The 17628-nt window shown below is 45.3% G+C and overlaps 1 protein-coding gene across 11 annotated transcripts in view; it reads left to right on the forward strand.

Annotated features, from left to right (window-relative positions):
- Nucleotides 1-2772: 2772 nt before the first annotated feature.
- Nucleotides 2773-17628, forward strand: part of RNF10 (ring finger protein 10) — a 44431-nt gene continuing 29575 nt past the window's right edge. For 2 of the 11 annotated variants that reach the window (XM_063614667.1, XM_063614668.1), the window contains exons 1-3: nucleotides 2814-3414; nucleotides 15280-15476; nucleotides 16307-16399. In XM_063614667.1, coding sequence (XP_063470737.1) covers nucleotides 3258-3414; nucleotides 15280-15476; nucleotides 16307-16399 — 447 coding nt within the window. In that variant the 5' untranslated portion in view covers nucleotides 2814-3257. Of the gene's footprint in view, nucleotides 3415-7798; nucleotides 7905-15279; nucleotides 15477-16306; nucleotides 16400-17628 lie in introns of those variants that run through there. The other 9 variants (XM_063614663.1, XM_063614662.1, XM_063614664.1 and 6 more) reach the window with 9 other exon arrangements.

Genomic DNA, 17628 nt, shown 5'->3' on the forward strand with positions numbered 1-17628 from the left:
TCACTGCAAGCTCTGCCTCCCGGGTTCACACCATTCTCCTGCCTCAGCCTCTTGGAGTAGCTGGGATTACAGGCACCCGCCACCACACCCGGCTAATTTTTTATATATTTTTTTTAGTAGAGATGGGGTTTCACCATGGTCTCTATCTCCTGACCTCGTGATCCACCCGCCTCGGCCTCCCAAAATGCTGGGATTACAAGTGTGAGCCACCGCGCCCAGCCAGAGTGCTAGGATTACAGGTGTGAACCACTGCACCTGACCCACATACATGATTGTCTTTTTTTTTTTTTTTTTTTTTTTTTTTGAGATGGAGTCTCCCTCTGTTGCCCAGGCTGGAATACAGTGGCGCAGTCTTGGCTCACTGCAACCTGTGCCTGCTGGGTTCAAGTGATTCTCCTGCCTCAGCCTCCTCAGTAGCTGGGATTACGGGCACGCACCACCACACCTGGCTAATGTTTTTGTATTTTTAGTAGAGACGGGGTTTCACTGTGTAGGTCAGGCTGGGCTCAAACTCCTGATCTGTTGATCCATCCAGCTCGGCCTCCCAAAGTGCTGGGGTTACAGGTGTGAGCCACTGTGCCCGGCCCCACATGCATGATTTTCTAAATCTCACTGTCTGTATCTGTAAAATGAGGAACTGCTTGTCTCATAGGTAAGAACATCACTTGTTAGCAATGTAATAATAGGCAAATTATCTGAACTTTTGGAGTCCATTTTCTCATCTTTAAATTTTATTTATTTAGGGACAGAGTCTTGTTGTGTTACCCAGGCTGGATTCATACTCTTGGGCTCAAGTGATCATCCCTCCTCAGCCTCCTGAGTAGCTGGGACTACAGGCCCACTTAGTCTAAAATTTAGTTATTGAGAAGATTAAATGTGACAATGTTAACTGCTGTTAAATACAATTTATAGGAGCCCATTGGTTTGCACTGAGCTTCAGCACAGTAGACCAAACCAAAACAGAGTTACTCAAGGTGAAGTTCTACCCAACCACGCCTAAACTAAGTTGTTTATCTGAACTTCTGAGAAATCATCAAATCCCCATACTGGTCAGTTTTACCCCACATAAGGAAGTCCATTCTGCTTAAACCTTTACAAGAAAAGTAATTTTGAAATGACTAATCTGCTTTTTGTTCTCTGTTTCTGCTTTTTAAAAAAAATTTTAGACAGGGTCTCCCTCTCTGTCACTCATACTGGAGTGCACTGGCATGATCGTATCTCACTGCAACCTCTAACTGCTGGGCTCAGGTGATCCTCCCACCTCAGTTTCCTGAGTAGCTACAACGACAGGTGTGCAGCCACAGCCACTGTGCTTGGCTAATTTTTCTTTCTTTCTTTCTTTTAAATTAAAGTTAGTTTTGGGCCGGGCGCGGTGGCTCACATCTGTAATCCCAGCACTTTGGGAGGCCGAGGCGGGCGGATCATGAGGTCAGGAGATTGAGACCATCCTGGCTAACACAGTGAAACCCCGTCTCTAATAAAAATACAAAAAAAATTAGCCGGGCATGGTGGCGGGCGCCTGTAGTCCCAGCTACTCAGGAGGCTGAGGCAGGAGAATGGCGTGAACCCGGGAGGCAGAGCTTGCAGTGAGCCGAGATCACGCTACTGCACTCCAGCCTGGGTGACAGGGCAAGACTCCGTCTCAAAAAAAAAAAAAAGTTAGTTTTATTCAAACTATTTTATTCAGAGCCCAGCTAATTTTTGTATTTTTAATAGGGTCGGGATTTTGCTATGTTGGCCAGGCTGGTCTTGAACTCCTGGCCTCAAGTGATCTGCCCCCCTCAGACTCCCAAAGGGCTGGAATTACAGGTGTGAGCCACCATGCCTGGCTGCCCAACTAATTTTTTAAAAAATATTTTTATTCTTTAGAGTCAGGGGTCTCGCTATATTCCCCAGGCTGGTCTGGAACTCCTGGCCTCCAAGGATCCTTCCACCTCTGCCTCCCAAAGTGTTGGGATTACACTTATGAACCACTGCCTGCGCCTGTTTCCACTTCAATCTCCTGAGTAATGGGGACCACAGGTGCGCACCGCCACGCCAGGCTAAAGAAATAAAGTGATGTACTGTATGAAGAAGTGCTGTAAAGTGATATTAAAAGTAAGGCATCGTCATTATTAACGCTATTATTATTATTATTCCTAATATGAGATAGAATAAGGGCCATAAATCAATTGGTATTAACGCTAGAATAAGAACCATAAATTGGCCGGGCGCGGTGGTTCACGCCTGTAATCCCAGCACTTTGGGAGGCCGAGGTGGGCGGACCACGAGGTCAGGAGATCGAGACCATCCTGGCTAACACGGTGAAACCGTGTCTCTACTAAAAATACAAAAAATTAGCCAGGCGTGGTGGCGGGCGCCTGTAGTCCCAGCTACTCAGGAGGCTGAGGCAGGAGAATGGCGTGAACCCGGGAGGCGGAGCTTGCAGTCAGCCGAGATCGCGCCACTGCACTCCAGCCTGGGCGACAGAGCGAGACTCCGTCTCAAAAAAGAAACATAAATCAAACGAGTCTATAAAGGAGTTCCACAGGTATTCCAACGTTTGGCTACATTATTATTAGTGTATGTTATCATCGTTACTGTATTTTTAGTGTACTAAATGAAAAACCTGGACTTGGAGCAACTGCAAGTCCCATTATTTTGAATGCCCTCACAGTGGGGTTGGGGCGGAGGTGGGGTAGGAAATAAAAAAAAAAAAATAAATAAAACCCACGAGACCCGGATGTAGGCAAAAACTACATTTCCCAGAATACCTCACCCCCTCTCCACTATATATATAGTCCATCCGGGTTTTTTGAGATGCTGTTTGGCGACTCGTCGCCATTCTCGGAGCAGGTCGGCCTCGGCCCAGGGGCGAGTATCCGTCGCTGTGTCGGAGACACTGGTCCCCGACACCAAGACAGCCAGCCCTCTCCCTTGCCTCGCGGCGGGAGAGCGTGTCCGGCTGGCCGGCCGGCGGGGCTCGCGCACCCTCCCTCGCCTCCCCTTCCCCCGCAGCCTCCGCCCCGCCAGGCCCGGCCCGGACTCCCAAGCCCCGGCCTCCTCGTCCTAGGTCGCCGCTGCTGCCGGGCTTAACAGCCCCGTCCGCCGCTTCTCTTCCTAGTTTGAGAAACCAAGGAAGGAAACAGGGAAAAATGTCGCCATGAAGGCCGAGAACCGCTGCCGCCGCCGACCCCCGCCGGCCCTGAACGCCATGAGCCTGGGTCCCCGCCGCGCCCGCTCCGCTCCGACCGCCGTCGCCGCCGAGGCCCCCGTTGATGCCGCTGAGCTCCCCCAACGCCGCCGCCACCGCCTCCGACATGGACAAGAACAGCGGCTCCAACAGCTCCTCCGCCTCTTCGGGCAGCAGCAAAGGGCAACAGCCGCCCCGCTCCGCGTCGGCGGGGCCGGCCGGCGAGTCTAAACCCAAGAGCGGTAAGGGCGGGCCTGCGGCAGTGGGCGGGGGCGACTGCCCCTGCTTCTTGGGAGAGTCGTTGCTCTCTTGTCGGCTGGGTTACTCGGGGACAGGCTCCACTTTCTTTTATAGCTTCTACCTGCCCTTTTCCATGGCTCTCATTATTTACAGTTATATTAATGAGCGCTGTGCTGCGTGGTTTACGTGGATCATTTACATTAATACGCAAAACTGCTCGATTAAGCAGGTGCTGTTCTTATCCGCATTTTACATGTGATGAGAAAGGGTAAGGTCACCCAGCTAGTATTTGGCTCATAGCAGGCCTTAAGACCTGGTTTGTGTGACTCATCAGTCCACACTCCTAAAACCAGTAAGTTGTTCTACCCTTTAATGTTGAATTAACATTGATTGGACAGTGTTCAAGTTTAGACGAGTGAGTGGGGCCCAAGGACGTTTCAAACTCATATCTCTTTATTTAGTAACCTGGTCCCAGATCCATTCCTCTGTTGAAGAGGAACTCATCCTTCAGTGGCTATTCATTGTGGGGTTAAGAGCGCAGAGTGTGAATTCAGTCTTTTTGGGTCTCAGTTTGCCAGACCTTGAGTGAATGCCCCGCGTTTACTTACTTGTAAAGGTAGGTGGAGGTAATATAATTAAATAAACTTAAAAAACAAATTAAAAACAAAACAAATGAACTAAAGTCTTAGGGTATCTGACGTCTGTTTTGCACCAAATACACATAATGTCTATTGTTGTGTGTTGGACTGTAGGATTGTCCTTTAGCAGGGAAGGTTTTATTTCTGTAATCGAGTCTCACAATATTATGACCATGATGATGATAATAGCTACCTTTAATTGAGGGCTTACCATGTGCCAAGTACTAGGTGAAGTTTTTACCTCTGTTTTCACTGTGCCAGTCACTGACTTGTCTACCAGAGTGAAATTGTTCATATTTAAAGAAGGAATAAAATGAGCAGGTAGGATGTTAGGAGTTGGCAGAGGCTAGAGTCCAGTGTTCTTCATTTTATTTCAAAGTTTGTACTAATCTCTGCTCTTTTGTATTTCAGTTACATTAGCAGTAATAGGAAGGTGTTTTCAGTGACAGTGGGGATGTTGTGGCAGAGAGGGAAATATTTGAAGTCCCTAAATGTGGAGGTCCAGTTTAAAACTTTTCAAGATTAAAAAAACTGTAAGAGTGAGACCGGGCGCGGTGGCTCATGCCTGTAATCCGAACACTTTGGGAGGCTGAGGTGGGAGGATAGCTTGAGCCCAGGAGTTTCACACCAGCTTGGGCAAGATAGTAAGACCCTTGTCTCCATAAGAAAAAAAAAATTAGCCGAGTGTGGTGGCACACACCTGTAACCCTACCTACTCGGAAGGGTAAGGGGGGAGGATCACTTAAGCTCAAGGAAGTTGAGGCTGCGGTGAGCTGTATCACGACACTGCATATCATCCAGCCTGAGTAACAGAGACCCCATCTCTAAAAAGTAAGAAAACTAAGGCTGACTTAAACCAAACAACAAAAAAAAATTGTGAGGTCTACTAACTCACTCAGAGTTCACCTGCTGGATATGGCAAACTTGTTTACCTGGTGTGAGACCATTAGGAATATGGGTTCTCGGGCCATGTCAGGAAATGGTATGTATGCAGACTGATTTTGCAGTTCTGCACATGCGTAGCTTTGCCATAGATCCCTCAAAAGATAGAAGGTAACCAGTCCTTTTGGTCAGTGTTGGAACTGGTTTAGAGTGGTCTGTTCAAAGCAATTGATAAATAAGTTTATTTTTGCATTCTATTCCCAGATGTGTGTTAAGGATTTGGTTCTCCAACTGTCTGAATTCTCAACTAATTTTTCTGGTGCTCCCCTTTAAGCCATTAACATACATTCATTAGTCAGTTGCAATAAATGCCTTATTTCTTAGCAGTAGGTGAAAGCTTGTGACAACTCAAAATAAAACAAACAGGTATTTAAGCAATTTTACTGCCATGTCCTTCACTTTGAATATATTGGTTAGTGGAATTAACCCTGATTACCCAACAAGATGATACAGAATTCTACAGTAGTTTGATCAAAGCAAATATTTGTCATTGTTAACATTTCAAATGGGCTGGGTGGCTATAATCCCAGCACTTCGGGAGGCTGAGGCAGGCCGATTGCTTGAGCCCAGGAGTTCGAGACCCTGTCCTACAAAAAAATAAATGAGCCGGGCGTGGTGGCACACACCTGTAGTCCCAGCTGTGAAGAGGCTGGGGCGGGGGAAGAGGAAGGGCACTTAAACCCAGAAGTTCAAGGTTGCAGTGAGCCATGATCACTCCACTGCATTCTAGCCTGGGTGGCAGAGCGAGACTCCGTCTCAAAACAAGAAAACTTCTGTAAAAACTCATGTAGGCTGGGTGCGGTGGCTCACGCCTGTAATCCCAGCACTTTGGGAGGCCGAGGCAGGTGGATCATCTGAGTTCAGGAGTTTGAGACCAGCCTGGCCAACATGGTGAAGCCCCGTCTCTACTAAAAATACAGAAAATTAGTACAGCGTGGTGGTGCGCACCTGTAATCCCAGCTACTCGGGGGGCTGGGGCAGGAGAATCCCTTGAAACCAGGAGGCGGAGGTTGCAGTGAGCCAAGATCACACCATTGCACTCCAGCCCGTCTAAAAAAACAAAACCTCATGTAAAGGACCTTTGTTAGATTTTACGAATACACATGTGTGCCTTGAGGCAGCGTTCGTTTTTTTTTAATGTGTGTGTTAGAAAGCTTGACCATGTTTGCTACTGCTGGTGTCTGCTTTTCTGGCTTCTGTTGTGCGTGTTCCCTTAGCAAGGAAGGATGGGCTTTGTAGCCAAATCCATGCTTCTTCACTAGCCATAATCCACTGCTTGTATTTAGGAATGAATTAAAAGGCAGAATATGTGGAGATTAAAAGATTAGGAAACTCTGGATATTGGCTGATTTTTAAAGTTGAAACTAAGCTGCCTTAGGAGCATAACAGCTAAGGCCAGTGCTACTACAACAGATACTCAGGAACTCTGATGCAGTAACTTCATGATGAGATGGTTGCTCTAACAAAAAGGTACACTCAAGCTCTGCATAATCCCATAAAAAGATTTCTGCAGTATCTCATAAGCTGAACACATCATATACTTGATTCTGCTGGGAATCATTGAAAGGACCTCTTGAATTACAGAGTACTGAGTTGAAGGGAAAGCAAGAAGCGTAAGGTGAAAAGATAGTTTGTCTATCTTTTGTCAAGGTGAAAAGAGCAAGAGTTTTCAGTATTCAAATATTTAAGTCACTTTTTTTCTCCCCCTTTTCTACCTCATGTGGAAGAAAGCCCTTTGGTTTCTACTCTGTAAACTGTCATTAATGGCCATTCGCTTCCTAGCTACATGATTAATTTTGAGATTTTGTTCCAGTGGCTGGCTTAAATTTGCCCTTCATTTGTGCACAGGAAATATGTAAATTTGGCTACCAGGATTTTCTTGATCTTTCCAGCTAGAGTCACATACCACAGTTTCTTTGCCTGGGCTAATTGCCCGAACATTTATGTAACATTCCTTTTCTTGATTATATTCCTACAGCTTCATTCCAGTAGTGTTAATAGGTATTTCTGAGAACATGCAGCAGTAAATATCCCTTGAATATAGCTCAGAGGAGAGAAGGTGGTTAGAAAGTGGGGAAAGTCATTTAGAGGGAGCAAAGAGAAGCAAGAGAGAAGGTAGGCCGTTTATGGGCAGATAGTGGACCCTGGCCAGGAACCAGGCTCTTGTCCCATCCCGCTGGGCGGACAGAACTGCCAGGGAGGTTAAGGGAAGGTCAGGTATTATGAGGCAGTTATTTTGAGGTTGGTGGTATGAAGCACTGCCCTGGCATTCTTCCTGTTATTCTGGTACCAGAAACCAGGTTACTAGTGGTAATCTGCCTTGAAGAATGCCTCTGACCTGTAAATGGACCTGGAGATTTTAATGGTTTTGAAAATAGAGGTGATTTGAAGCCTTCAGTAAAACCACTTAGAGAAATTAAAAGAATTTCAGGGCCCGTTGGCTGGATTCCTTGGTTTATATGGCTTCGTTGGAAGTCTAGTGGGTGCTCTTGACAGGAATGATTTGGATTTATTAATGATAGGCTTTCAAATCATAGTAAAACTATGTGTCAGCCACTATGGTAGGCATTTTACAGAAGTTTTCTTTCTTAATCCTCATGATGCTATGAGAAAGTATGGTAGAGTATTAGCCCTATTTCACAGATCAGAAAATAGAGGCTTAGTAGTGTTAAGAGTGATTCGTCCAAGTAAATTTTTATGAAGTCCTAGGCGGTATTTTTCCGTAAGCTTTGTATAATCACACTTAGCAAGCAGATAACTTACTGGCATGTGCATCATTCCTGATACCACCTCTCTCTTCCTTTCATTCAGAATTACTAATTTCAGCTGGATTCAGTTTGTTGTCAGTTGATTCTGTAGTAAGGCCATATGTTGCCCCTCTGGAGGTGCTTGTCAACTACTCTGGATGATGGGTAAGCAACTTGCTTGTGATTACAGCATGAATCAGCAGCAGAAACTTGCTGACTGGTATTCTGACCTCTAGGCTGAGCCACCAGTTAGAACTAGAGCTAGAAATGAGGATGCCAAGTAATTTAACTGTGAAAAACTTGTGGCCCTTAATTTGGTAATGGGGGGAGGCTGAGATATAACTACTGCTACTTGGTGGAGACCTTTCCATTAGGGAAATGTGGAACAACTGAGAAGCTGGGTTAAGTTTTTAAGTCATTTATTTGTTGACTCCGGATCCTGAGTTTAGTGGTCTTGTCCATTTTGGAATGTGTCTTGACAGTAGTTCTTGGCAGTTGTTCTCAGTGGTGGCTGTGCATCAGAATCTCCTCAGGAACTTTTTTTTTTTTTTTTCTCTCTCAAGACAGAGTCTTGCTCTGTCACCCAGGCTGGAGTTCAGTGGCGTGATCTCAGCTCACTTTAACCTCTGCCTTCTGGGTTTAAGCAATTCTTCTGCCTCAGCCTCCTGAGTAGCGGGATTACAGGTGTCCACCACCACACCGGCCTAATTTTTGTATTTTTAGTAGAGATGGGGTTTCACCATGTTGGCCAGGCTGGTCTCAAACTCCTGACCTCGTGAGAAACTTAAAAAAAAAAAAAACCAAAAACATTAGGGGTATGTGGGGCCCCTTCCTAGGAATTTTTTTTTTTTTTTTTTGGTAGAGATGGGGGTCTTACCATGTTGCCCAGGCTGGTCTCAAATTCCTGGCTTCAAGTGATCCTCCCACCTTAGCCTCCCAACGTGCTGGGGTTACAGGCATGAGCCACTGTGCATGGCCTTTTTCTGATTCTTTAAGCCTAGATTGGACCCGTGGGTCCTGGGCATTCATAATTTAAAAAGTCTGTGCAAGTGATTCTGGTGTGCAGCCAGGATTGAGAACCACCACTCTGAGATTTAAAACTTCACCCATAGTTCCTTCTCCCAGGAACTTGACATTTTTTCTGTTTTCCAAAATCTAAAGTGGATCATCTTATCACTCCTGTTCTACCCTCGAGTTTTTCCCATGTATATCCTGGCAAATTGTCCACAAAACATTTCAGAAATAATACTCTGAATTTTATCGCTGGGTCCCAGGCCTGATGGTACCTTCAACCTTTAGCTGCCTGTTGCCTGGGTCTAGAGATAAGAGCCAGTCTCTCACTTGACATGTCTGTCTTCATACCCTTAGGTAAGTGGAAGACAAGAGAAACGAGTTGATTTTGGCAACTAAAATCACTAATCATGATGTGGTCAGTTGTTATGTGTTTTGGAAATGAGCAGTTTACTGTCTATCAGAGAGCATTTCTGTAAGCATTATGAAACTGTTTCCTTGCCAGTGTGGTAATAAGTGAAGAAATGAAGACAGTCTTCTTGCTGAGTGCCAGTTTACTTTCTTTTTTTCTTTTTTTTTTTTTTTTTGAGACAGAGTTTTGCTCTTGTTGCCCGGGCTGGAGTGCAGTGGTGCAATCTCGGCCTCACCGCAACCTCCACCTCCCGGGTTTAAGCTATTCTCCTGCCTCAGTCCCCCAAGTAGCTGGGATTACAGGCATGTACCACCACACCCAGCTAATTTTTTGTATTTTTAGTAGAGACGGGGTTTCTCCATGTTGGTCAGGCTGGTCTTGAACTCCTGACCTCAGGTGATCCACCTGCCTCGGCCTCCCAAAGCATTGGGATTATAGGCATGAGCCACTGCGTCTGGCCAGTTTACTTTCTTAATAAGCCCTTGCCATGTAGAATCTGGCTTTACCGAAATCTGTGCAAACCATGAGGTGCATCTTGAAAGCAGCAGTTAGGGTCAAACAGGTAGGGTCCAGGATCATCTGAAACAGTCTTTGATAATGAGGTTGGGGGATATGTGTTTTCTTTATGTACCTATCCTCGTAGAATCTCCTTTGCTTGAGGTGATGAAATGGAGTTAAGGAAAGCAAAGCAAGAGAATGTGGCTAAGTTAGCTGGGGTTCTGCATGCCCTGAGTTTTCTTTCTTTTTTTTTTTTTTTTTGAGACAGAGTCTCACTCTGTTGCCCAGGCTGGAATGCAGTGGCGCGATCTCCGCTTACTGCAAGCCCCGCCTCCCGGGTTCACACCTTTCTCCTGCCTCAGCCTCCCGAGCAGCTGGGACTATAGGTGCCGCCACCATGCCCGGCGAATTTTTTGTATTTTTAGTAGAGACAGGGTTTCACCATGTTAGCCAGGATGGTCTCTATCTCCTGACTTCGTGATCCACCTGCTTTGGCCTCCCAAAGTGCTGAGATTACAGGCATGAGCCATCGTGCCTGGCTTTATTTTTTAATTTTTTAAATTTTTTTATTTTTATTTTATTTTTTATTTTTTTTATTTTTATTTATTTATTTATTTTTTTTGAGAAGGAGTCTCGCTCTTTCACCCAGGCTGGAGTGCAGTGGCGCGATCTCAGCTCACTGCAGGCTCCATCCCCCAGGGTTCACGCCATTCTCCTGCCTCAGCCTCCCGCGTAGCTGGGACTACAGGTGCCCGCCACCTCGCCCGGCTAATTTTTTTGTATTTTTTAGTAGAGACAGGGTTTCACCGTGTTAGCCAGGATGGTCTCGATCTCCTGACCTCGTGATCCGCCCGCCTCGGCCTCCCAAAGTGCTGGGATTACAGGCATGAGCCACCGCGCCCGGCCTTTATTTTTATTTATTTATTTTTTTTAGAGACAAGCTCTTGCTCTGTCACTTAGGCTGGCATGCAGTGGTGCAAACATAACTGACTGAAACCTTGAACTCCTTGGCTTAAGAGATCCTTGAACTCTTGAACCACTGTGCCTGGTTTATCTTTTTCTTTTTTTTTTTTTGAGACGGAGTCTCACTCTGTTGTCCAGGCTGGAGTGCAGTGGTGCAATCTTGGCTCACTGCAAGCTCCGCCTCCTGGGTTCACGCCATTCTCCTGCCTCAGCCTCCTGAGTAGCCGGGAATACAGGAGCCCACCACCACGCCTGGTTAATTTTTTGTATTTTTAGTAGAGACGGGGGTTTCACCATGTTAGCCAGGATGGTCTCGATCTCCTGACGTCGTGATCTACCCGCCTCAGCCTCCCAAAGTGCTGGGATTACAGGCGTGAGCCACCGTGCCTGGACTTTTTCTTTTTTTGAGACAGAGGCTCACTCTGTAGCCCAGGGTGGAGAGCAGTGGTGCCATCATAGCACACTACAGTCTCAACCTTGGCTTAAGCATTCCTCCCAACTCAGCCTCTCAGCTAGGACTGCAGGTGTGTGCCACCACATTGAGCTAATTTTTAAATTTTTTGTAGAGATGGGGTCTTACTATGTTGCCCAGGCTGGTCTCAAACTTGTGGACTCAGATGATCCTCTTGCTTTGGCTTCCCAAAGTGTTGAGATAACCGGCATGAGCCACCAAGTCCAGTGCCGAAACTTTGCTAATTGTTACTGTTAGTGCCATGTTTGACACTAACTGTTGCTAACTGAAGTAATAGATAAAAGTTTAGTTTTTAAGTTCTAACTCTGTTTTTTGAGACAGAGTCTCACTCTGCTGCCCAGGCTGGAGTGCAGTGGCATGATTTCAGCTCACTGCAACCTCTGCCTCCCGGGTTCAAATGATTCTCATGCCTTAGCCTCCCAAGTAGGTGGGATTACAGGTGTGTGGCACCACACCTGTCTAATTTTTGTATTTTTAGTAAAGATGGGGCTTCACCATGTTGGCCAGGCTGGTCTCGAACTTCTGGCCTCATGTGATCTGCCTGCCTTGGCCTCCCAAAGTGCTGGAATTACAGGCACGAGCCACCATGCCTGGCCTTAAATTGTAACTAAGGTAAGGGTCACTGTCCGTAAGCAGGATTTAAGGGTAACTGGTAGGAGTGAACCTAACCTGTTTCTGTGACTGTTCTGTTTACATTGCTGCCATTTCACATGGTTTAGATTGACTCCCAGGTTTTAGGGGTCAGGTTTGGAGAGAATGACATCTCATTTATTCAGTGCGGTTGACAGACTATGGGCGTGAAGTGGTTGCTTTCAAAATTTGGTCTCTGATTTATTACGTTTTCTTCTTTCTGAGGCATTGTTTAACCTTGAATTTATTTAGCCTGCTATAAAAAGCTGGTGATTATACTTATCAAGAAATATTTTTTTCTAAGTTTAAAAATTAGTCAGATAATATTACAGGTCTGCAGACAGGTACTTTTGTATACTTCTATCAGAATCTTAGAGGGTGAGGCCTGAGCATAGGAATTCCGTAGAAGCTCATCTGTGTGATTCCTATGAACTGGCACGATTGAGAATCATTGTAATAAGATAAAAGTGGGGCCAGACCCCATGGCTCATGCTTATAATCCCAGCACTTTGGGAGGCTGAAGTGGGAAGATCACCTGAGCCTGGAGGATCGCCTGAGCCCAGGAGCTTGAGACCAGCCTGGGCAACATAGTGAGACCCTGTCTGCACAAAAAAATTAACAAATTAGGCCAGGCTTGGTGGCTCACGCCTGTAATCCCAGCACCTTGGGAGGCTGAAGCTGGTGGATCACTTGAGCTCAGGAGTTTGAGACCAGTTTGGGCAACATGGCAAAACCCCATCTCTATCAAAAATATAAAAATAAGCCAAGAATGGTGTATATGCCTGGAGTCTCAGCTACTTGGGGGGCTGAGGCAGGAGGATTGCTTGAACCCAGGAGATTGAGGCTGCAGTAAGCCGAGATCATGCCACTGCACTCCAGCCTGGGTGACAAAAGTAAGACCCTGTCTCAAAATAAATTTAAAAATTAGCTGGGTGTGGTGGTGCACACCTGCAGTCCTAGCTGGGAGGCTGAGTTGGAAAGATGCTAAGCTGAGGTTGAGGCTGCAGTGTGCTATGATGGCACCACTGCTTTCTGCCCTGGGGGAAAAAACATGCTGGGTGTGGTGGCTCACACTTCTAATCCCAGTACTTTGGGAGGCCGAGGTGGGTGGATCACCTGAGGTCAGGAGGTCGAGACCAGCCTGGCCAATGTGGCGAAACCGTCTATTAAAAATACAGAATTAGCCAGGCGTGGTGGCTCATGCCTGTAATCCTAGCTTCTTGGGAGGCCAAGGCAGGAGAATTGCTGGAACCCGGGAGGTAGAGGTTGCAGTGAGCTGAGATTTCGCCACTGCACTCCAGCCTGAGCAATAGAGTGAGACTGTTTAAAACAAAAAAAAGATAAACCAGGCATGGTGGTTCATGCCTATAATCCTAACAGTTTGGAAGGCCGAGGCAGAATTGCTTGAGTCCAGGAGTTGGAAACCAATCAGGGTAACAAAGTGAGACCCCATCTCTACAAAAAAAAAAAAAAAAAAAAAAAATAGTCTGGGAGTGGTGGCTCATGCCTGTAATACCAGCACTTGGGAGGCCGAGGCAGGTGGATCACTTGAGTTCTGGAGTTTGAGACCAGCCTGGGCAACAAAGGCAAACCCCGTCTCTACAAAAAAACACAAAAATCAGCCAGACGTGGTGGTGAGTGCCTGTAGTCTCAGCTGCTCAGGAGGCAGAAGTGGGAGGGTGGCTTGAGCCTGGGAGGTGGAGGTTGTAGTGAGCCAAGATTGTGCCACTGCACTGTAGCCTGGGTAACAGAGCAAAACCTTGTCTCTAAATAAATAAATAAAGTGCATAAATAAGTATTATGTTGTTAGAGTATAAATAAATTGGTGTAATGGTTCTAGAAAGCAACCTAGGAATATATAAATGGCTTTAATGACCATATTTTATCTGTTAATTCCACTTTTTGAGAATTTGACATAATCACATAAGCCTTTGTATAAAGAGACTCCCAATGGTATTATATTAAACTAACAAAAAATTAGAAGCCACCTAAATATACAACAATGGGGGATTGGTTACATTATTCTGTAAGTATGTGATCAAGAAGGGTACAGCAATTAATCATGCTTTTGAAGACTAGGGATGCATAAAATGCTCACAGAGTAGTAAGCAGAAAACAATATATCTTCCGTGCTTGTCATTTTATGTAAGATTTGTGGCACGTATGTAAAATGGAGATTAAATGGAAAACAATGTTAATGGATTAGTGCTCTGTGGATACTGGCAACTTTAAATTATTCTACACTATTTTCAGAATTGAACATGTATTATAATTGAAGAGAAAAACAAGAAACGTTTTTATTTTTTATTTTTTGAGATGGAGTCTCGCTCTGTCGCCCAGGCTGGAGTGCAGTGGCGCGATCTCAGCTCACTGCAAGCTCCGCCTCCCGGGGTTCACGCCATTCTTCTTCCTCAGCCTCCTGAGTAGCTGGGACTACAGGCGCCCGCCACCACGCCCAGCTAATTTTTTTTTTTTTTTTTTTTTGTATTTTTAGTAGAGACGGGGTTTCACCGTGTTAGCCAGGATGGTCTCAATCTCCTGACCTCATGATCCGCCCACCTCAGCGTCCCAAAGTGCTGGGATTACAGGCATGAGCCACCGTGGCTGGCCATTTTTAAAAAGGATATAACTCAAGCTGATCCAATATGCTTTTATTTATTTAATAAATTTTTTTTTTTTTTTTTTTTTTTTTTTTTTTTTTGAGATAATCTTGCTCTTTGCCCAGGCTGGATGGAGTACAGTGGCACGATCTCGGCTCACTGCAACCTCTGCCTCCCGGGTTCAAGCAATTCTCCTGCCTCAGCCTCCCAAGTATCTGGGATTATAGGTGCCCGCCACCATGCCCCGCTAATTTTTTGTAGTTTTAATAGAGACAGGGTTTCACCATGTTGGCCGGGCTGGTCTCAAACTCCTGACCTCAGGTGATCCACCCGACTCGGCCTCCCAAAGTGCTGGGATTACAGGCGTGAGCCATTGCGCCCAGCCCCCAGTATGCTTTTAGAGCTCAACTTCTTTTGTTCTGTTAATTTAACAGCTTCTGAATTTGACCTCTAGAGTTTACGTAAACACGGTTTTGCTTTTATGCCTTTTGAATACATTTGCTAAGGCCTAGGACAACCCCTTGTAGTATAGAATCTGGTTATGTTATAGTAATTTAAAAAGGAATCTCTTCTGTCCTGCTACCAGGTAAAATACTTTTCCTTAATACAGAATGGCTGTTTCATTTCCTGTAACTTTATCTGACTGAACTTTTACAAGGGCAGTGGTTAAGTTGTGAAAAGTAGAGACATTATGGATTGAGAATCCATGTGGTTTGATCTACACTGTGTTTGTTTTGAGGGAGGGGACCTGTTAGGCTTTATTATTGCAAGAAAAAAACACTCTACTATGTGTTGTCTTACTCAAAGCACTCATGCTTTGGCCCAAACCCAGATTCCTGGAGGTGGTCAAAGGGCCTATTTACCTTTATTTAAACACAGTTTTGCTGGGAGGTGGAGGGCAGTTGGCTAAGTGTATCATTTCTTAAGTCGTTCTTTTGTGTTTCTTGCTTTCAGATGGAAAGAACTCCAGTGGATCCAAGCGTTATAATCGCAAACGTGAACTTTCCTACCCCAAAAATGAAAGTTTTAACAACCAGTCCCGTCGCTCCAGTTCACAGAAAAGCAAGACTTTTAACAAGATGCCTCCTCAAAGGGGCGGCGGCAGCAGCAAACTCTTTAGCTCTTCTTTTAATGGTGGAAGACGAGATGAGGTATGGAATTTGAGAATGTCCTTTCTAGAGCATAAGCATGAGATTTGATCCCATCGCCCGCCCCCCACTTTATCAGTAGTTGAGGAGGGGAACAAGAGGTAGAGGAATAGATAATCAAAGGAGTCTTGAGTAGTTGAGAGAGTTAACCAGGTTTGAAACCTTGCCTCCTTTTTTCCCCTGAAGGTTATGAAAATTTCTTTGGAGGAAGGAAAATTTCCTTTATGACAAATTTGGGGTTCCTTAATTTGTATGGTCTTTTTATTATCACTCTTGAATTAGAGGTACTTTTTGGAATATTTAGGTAATAAAATGACATTAATGACGTTTGCCTTTGTAATCCAGCAAAATGTAAAATGCATATATCTATAGTCTCAAATTCTTTTAGGAGTTTCTTAGCTATGCTTCTGTAAGTGCATAAAGACATTTATGTACAAGGGTATTCACTGCCTTGTTTGTAGTTGTGAAATTTGGGAAATAACCTAAATTACGTTTCATACTATGTAATTATGATATAATAAGACAGATCAAAAAAATGTAGACTGAGGGAAGTAAAGGGATAGAGAGTAACAAGGAAAACAGTTTTAGAATGTGCTTTAAGGACACCTTCTCTGAGGAGGTGGATTTTGAGAGAGACCTAAAAGAAGCAAGGGAGCACACTATATGGTTGTTTTGTTTTAAGATGGTCTTGCTCTGGAGTACATTGGCATGATCATGGCTCACTGCAGCCTTGACCTCCTGGGCTCAAGCGATCCTCCCACCTCAGCTTTGAGTAGCTGGAAATACAGGTGCATGCCACCATGCCTGGTTAATTTTTTCTTTTTCTTTTGTAGAGACTGGATCTCACTGTGTTGTCTAGGCTGTTCTTGAACTCCTGGCCTCAAGCGATCCTCTCATCTTGGCCTCCCAAAGTGCTGGGATTACAGGTGTGAGCCACCCACCACACCTGGTCATGTTATATGGTTTTGAGGAAGAGTGTCTTAGCCTGAAGGAATAGCACATGCAAGGGAGAGGAGGTGGTAGTGCTTTTATTGGTTTGAGGTAAAGCAAGTAGGCTACCATGAGTGGAGGAGGAGAAATAGGAAATGTACCCAAAGACTAGGAAAGGGATCAGATCATGTGGGGCTTTGAAAGACTTTGGCTTTTGTTCAGAGAGATGAGAAGCCATTGCAAGGTTTAAGGAGAAAAGTAAGGTAACCTGATTCGGAGTTTTAAAGGGGAAGAGTGTAGCCGGGCGCGGTGGCTCACGCTTGTAATCCCAGCACTTTGGGAGGCTGAGGCGGACGGATCACGAGGTCAGGAGATCGAGACCACGGTGAAACCCCGTCTCTACTAAAAATACAAAAAAATTAGCCGGGCGTGGTGGCAGCCTCCTGTAGTCCCAGCTACTCGGAGAGGCTGAGGCAGGAGAATGGCGTGAACCCGGGAGGTGGAGCTTGCAGTGAGCCGAGATCGCGCCGCTGCACTCCAGCCTGGGCAACAGAGCGAGACTCCGTCTCAAAAAAAAAAAAAAAAAAAAGGGGAAGAGTGGAAGCAGGAAGACTAAGAGACTACAAAGGTATTCTTGGTGAGAGTGACGGAAGCTTTGAAAGACGGTGAGTGATGGAGGTGGTGAGAGACGTTAAGATTTGAGGCATTATTTCCATATAGAGCCAAGACTTTTTGTTAGATGTGGGGTCTGAGCAGGGAAAAGGATGAGTAATGTTTTTGTCATAAGCCCAATTCAGGTACCTTTTGCTGGAATGGAGAACATTCAAGAAGAGCACAATGTTTTTTTGGGAGCGGGGAATAGGGTTGAGATAAAGAACTTCAGTTTGGAAATGTTATATGTACATTGAAATTCCTATTTGATAAATATAAGCAGAATATAAGTAGAGGTAGGTAGTTAACTGTGAATCAGCAGTCAAGGAAGAGACCCAGGTTAGAGAGCTGTCGGCATACAGTTGGTGCTTAAAGCTATGGAACTAAGTGAGATAGATTAAGGAGCGAGTGTTCCAAAAACGGATTAGGTTCAAGAACTGAACCTCTGAGTCTGGATAAGAAACCAGCAAAAGAGAGCACGGTCAGGGCAGGAGGAAGAGAGCTGAAAGGTGTTGCAGAAGGTGATCAGTTTTGTCAAGTGTTGCTGATAGGCTAAGAATAGGACTGAAAGTTG

The sequence above is a fragment of the Symphalangus syndactylus genome, chromosome 13 (genome assembly GCF_028878055.3).
Source record: "Symphalangus syndactylus isolate Jambi chromosome 13, NHGRI_mSymSyn1-v2.1_pri, whole genome shotgun sequence".
In the NCBI taxonomy this organism is placed as follows: domain Eukaryota; kingdom Metazoa; phylum Chordata; class Mammalia; order Primates; family Hylobatidae; genus Symphalangus; species Symphalangus syndactylus.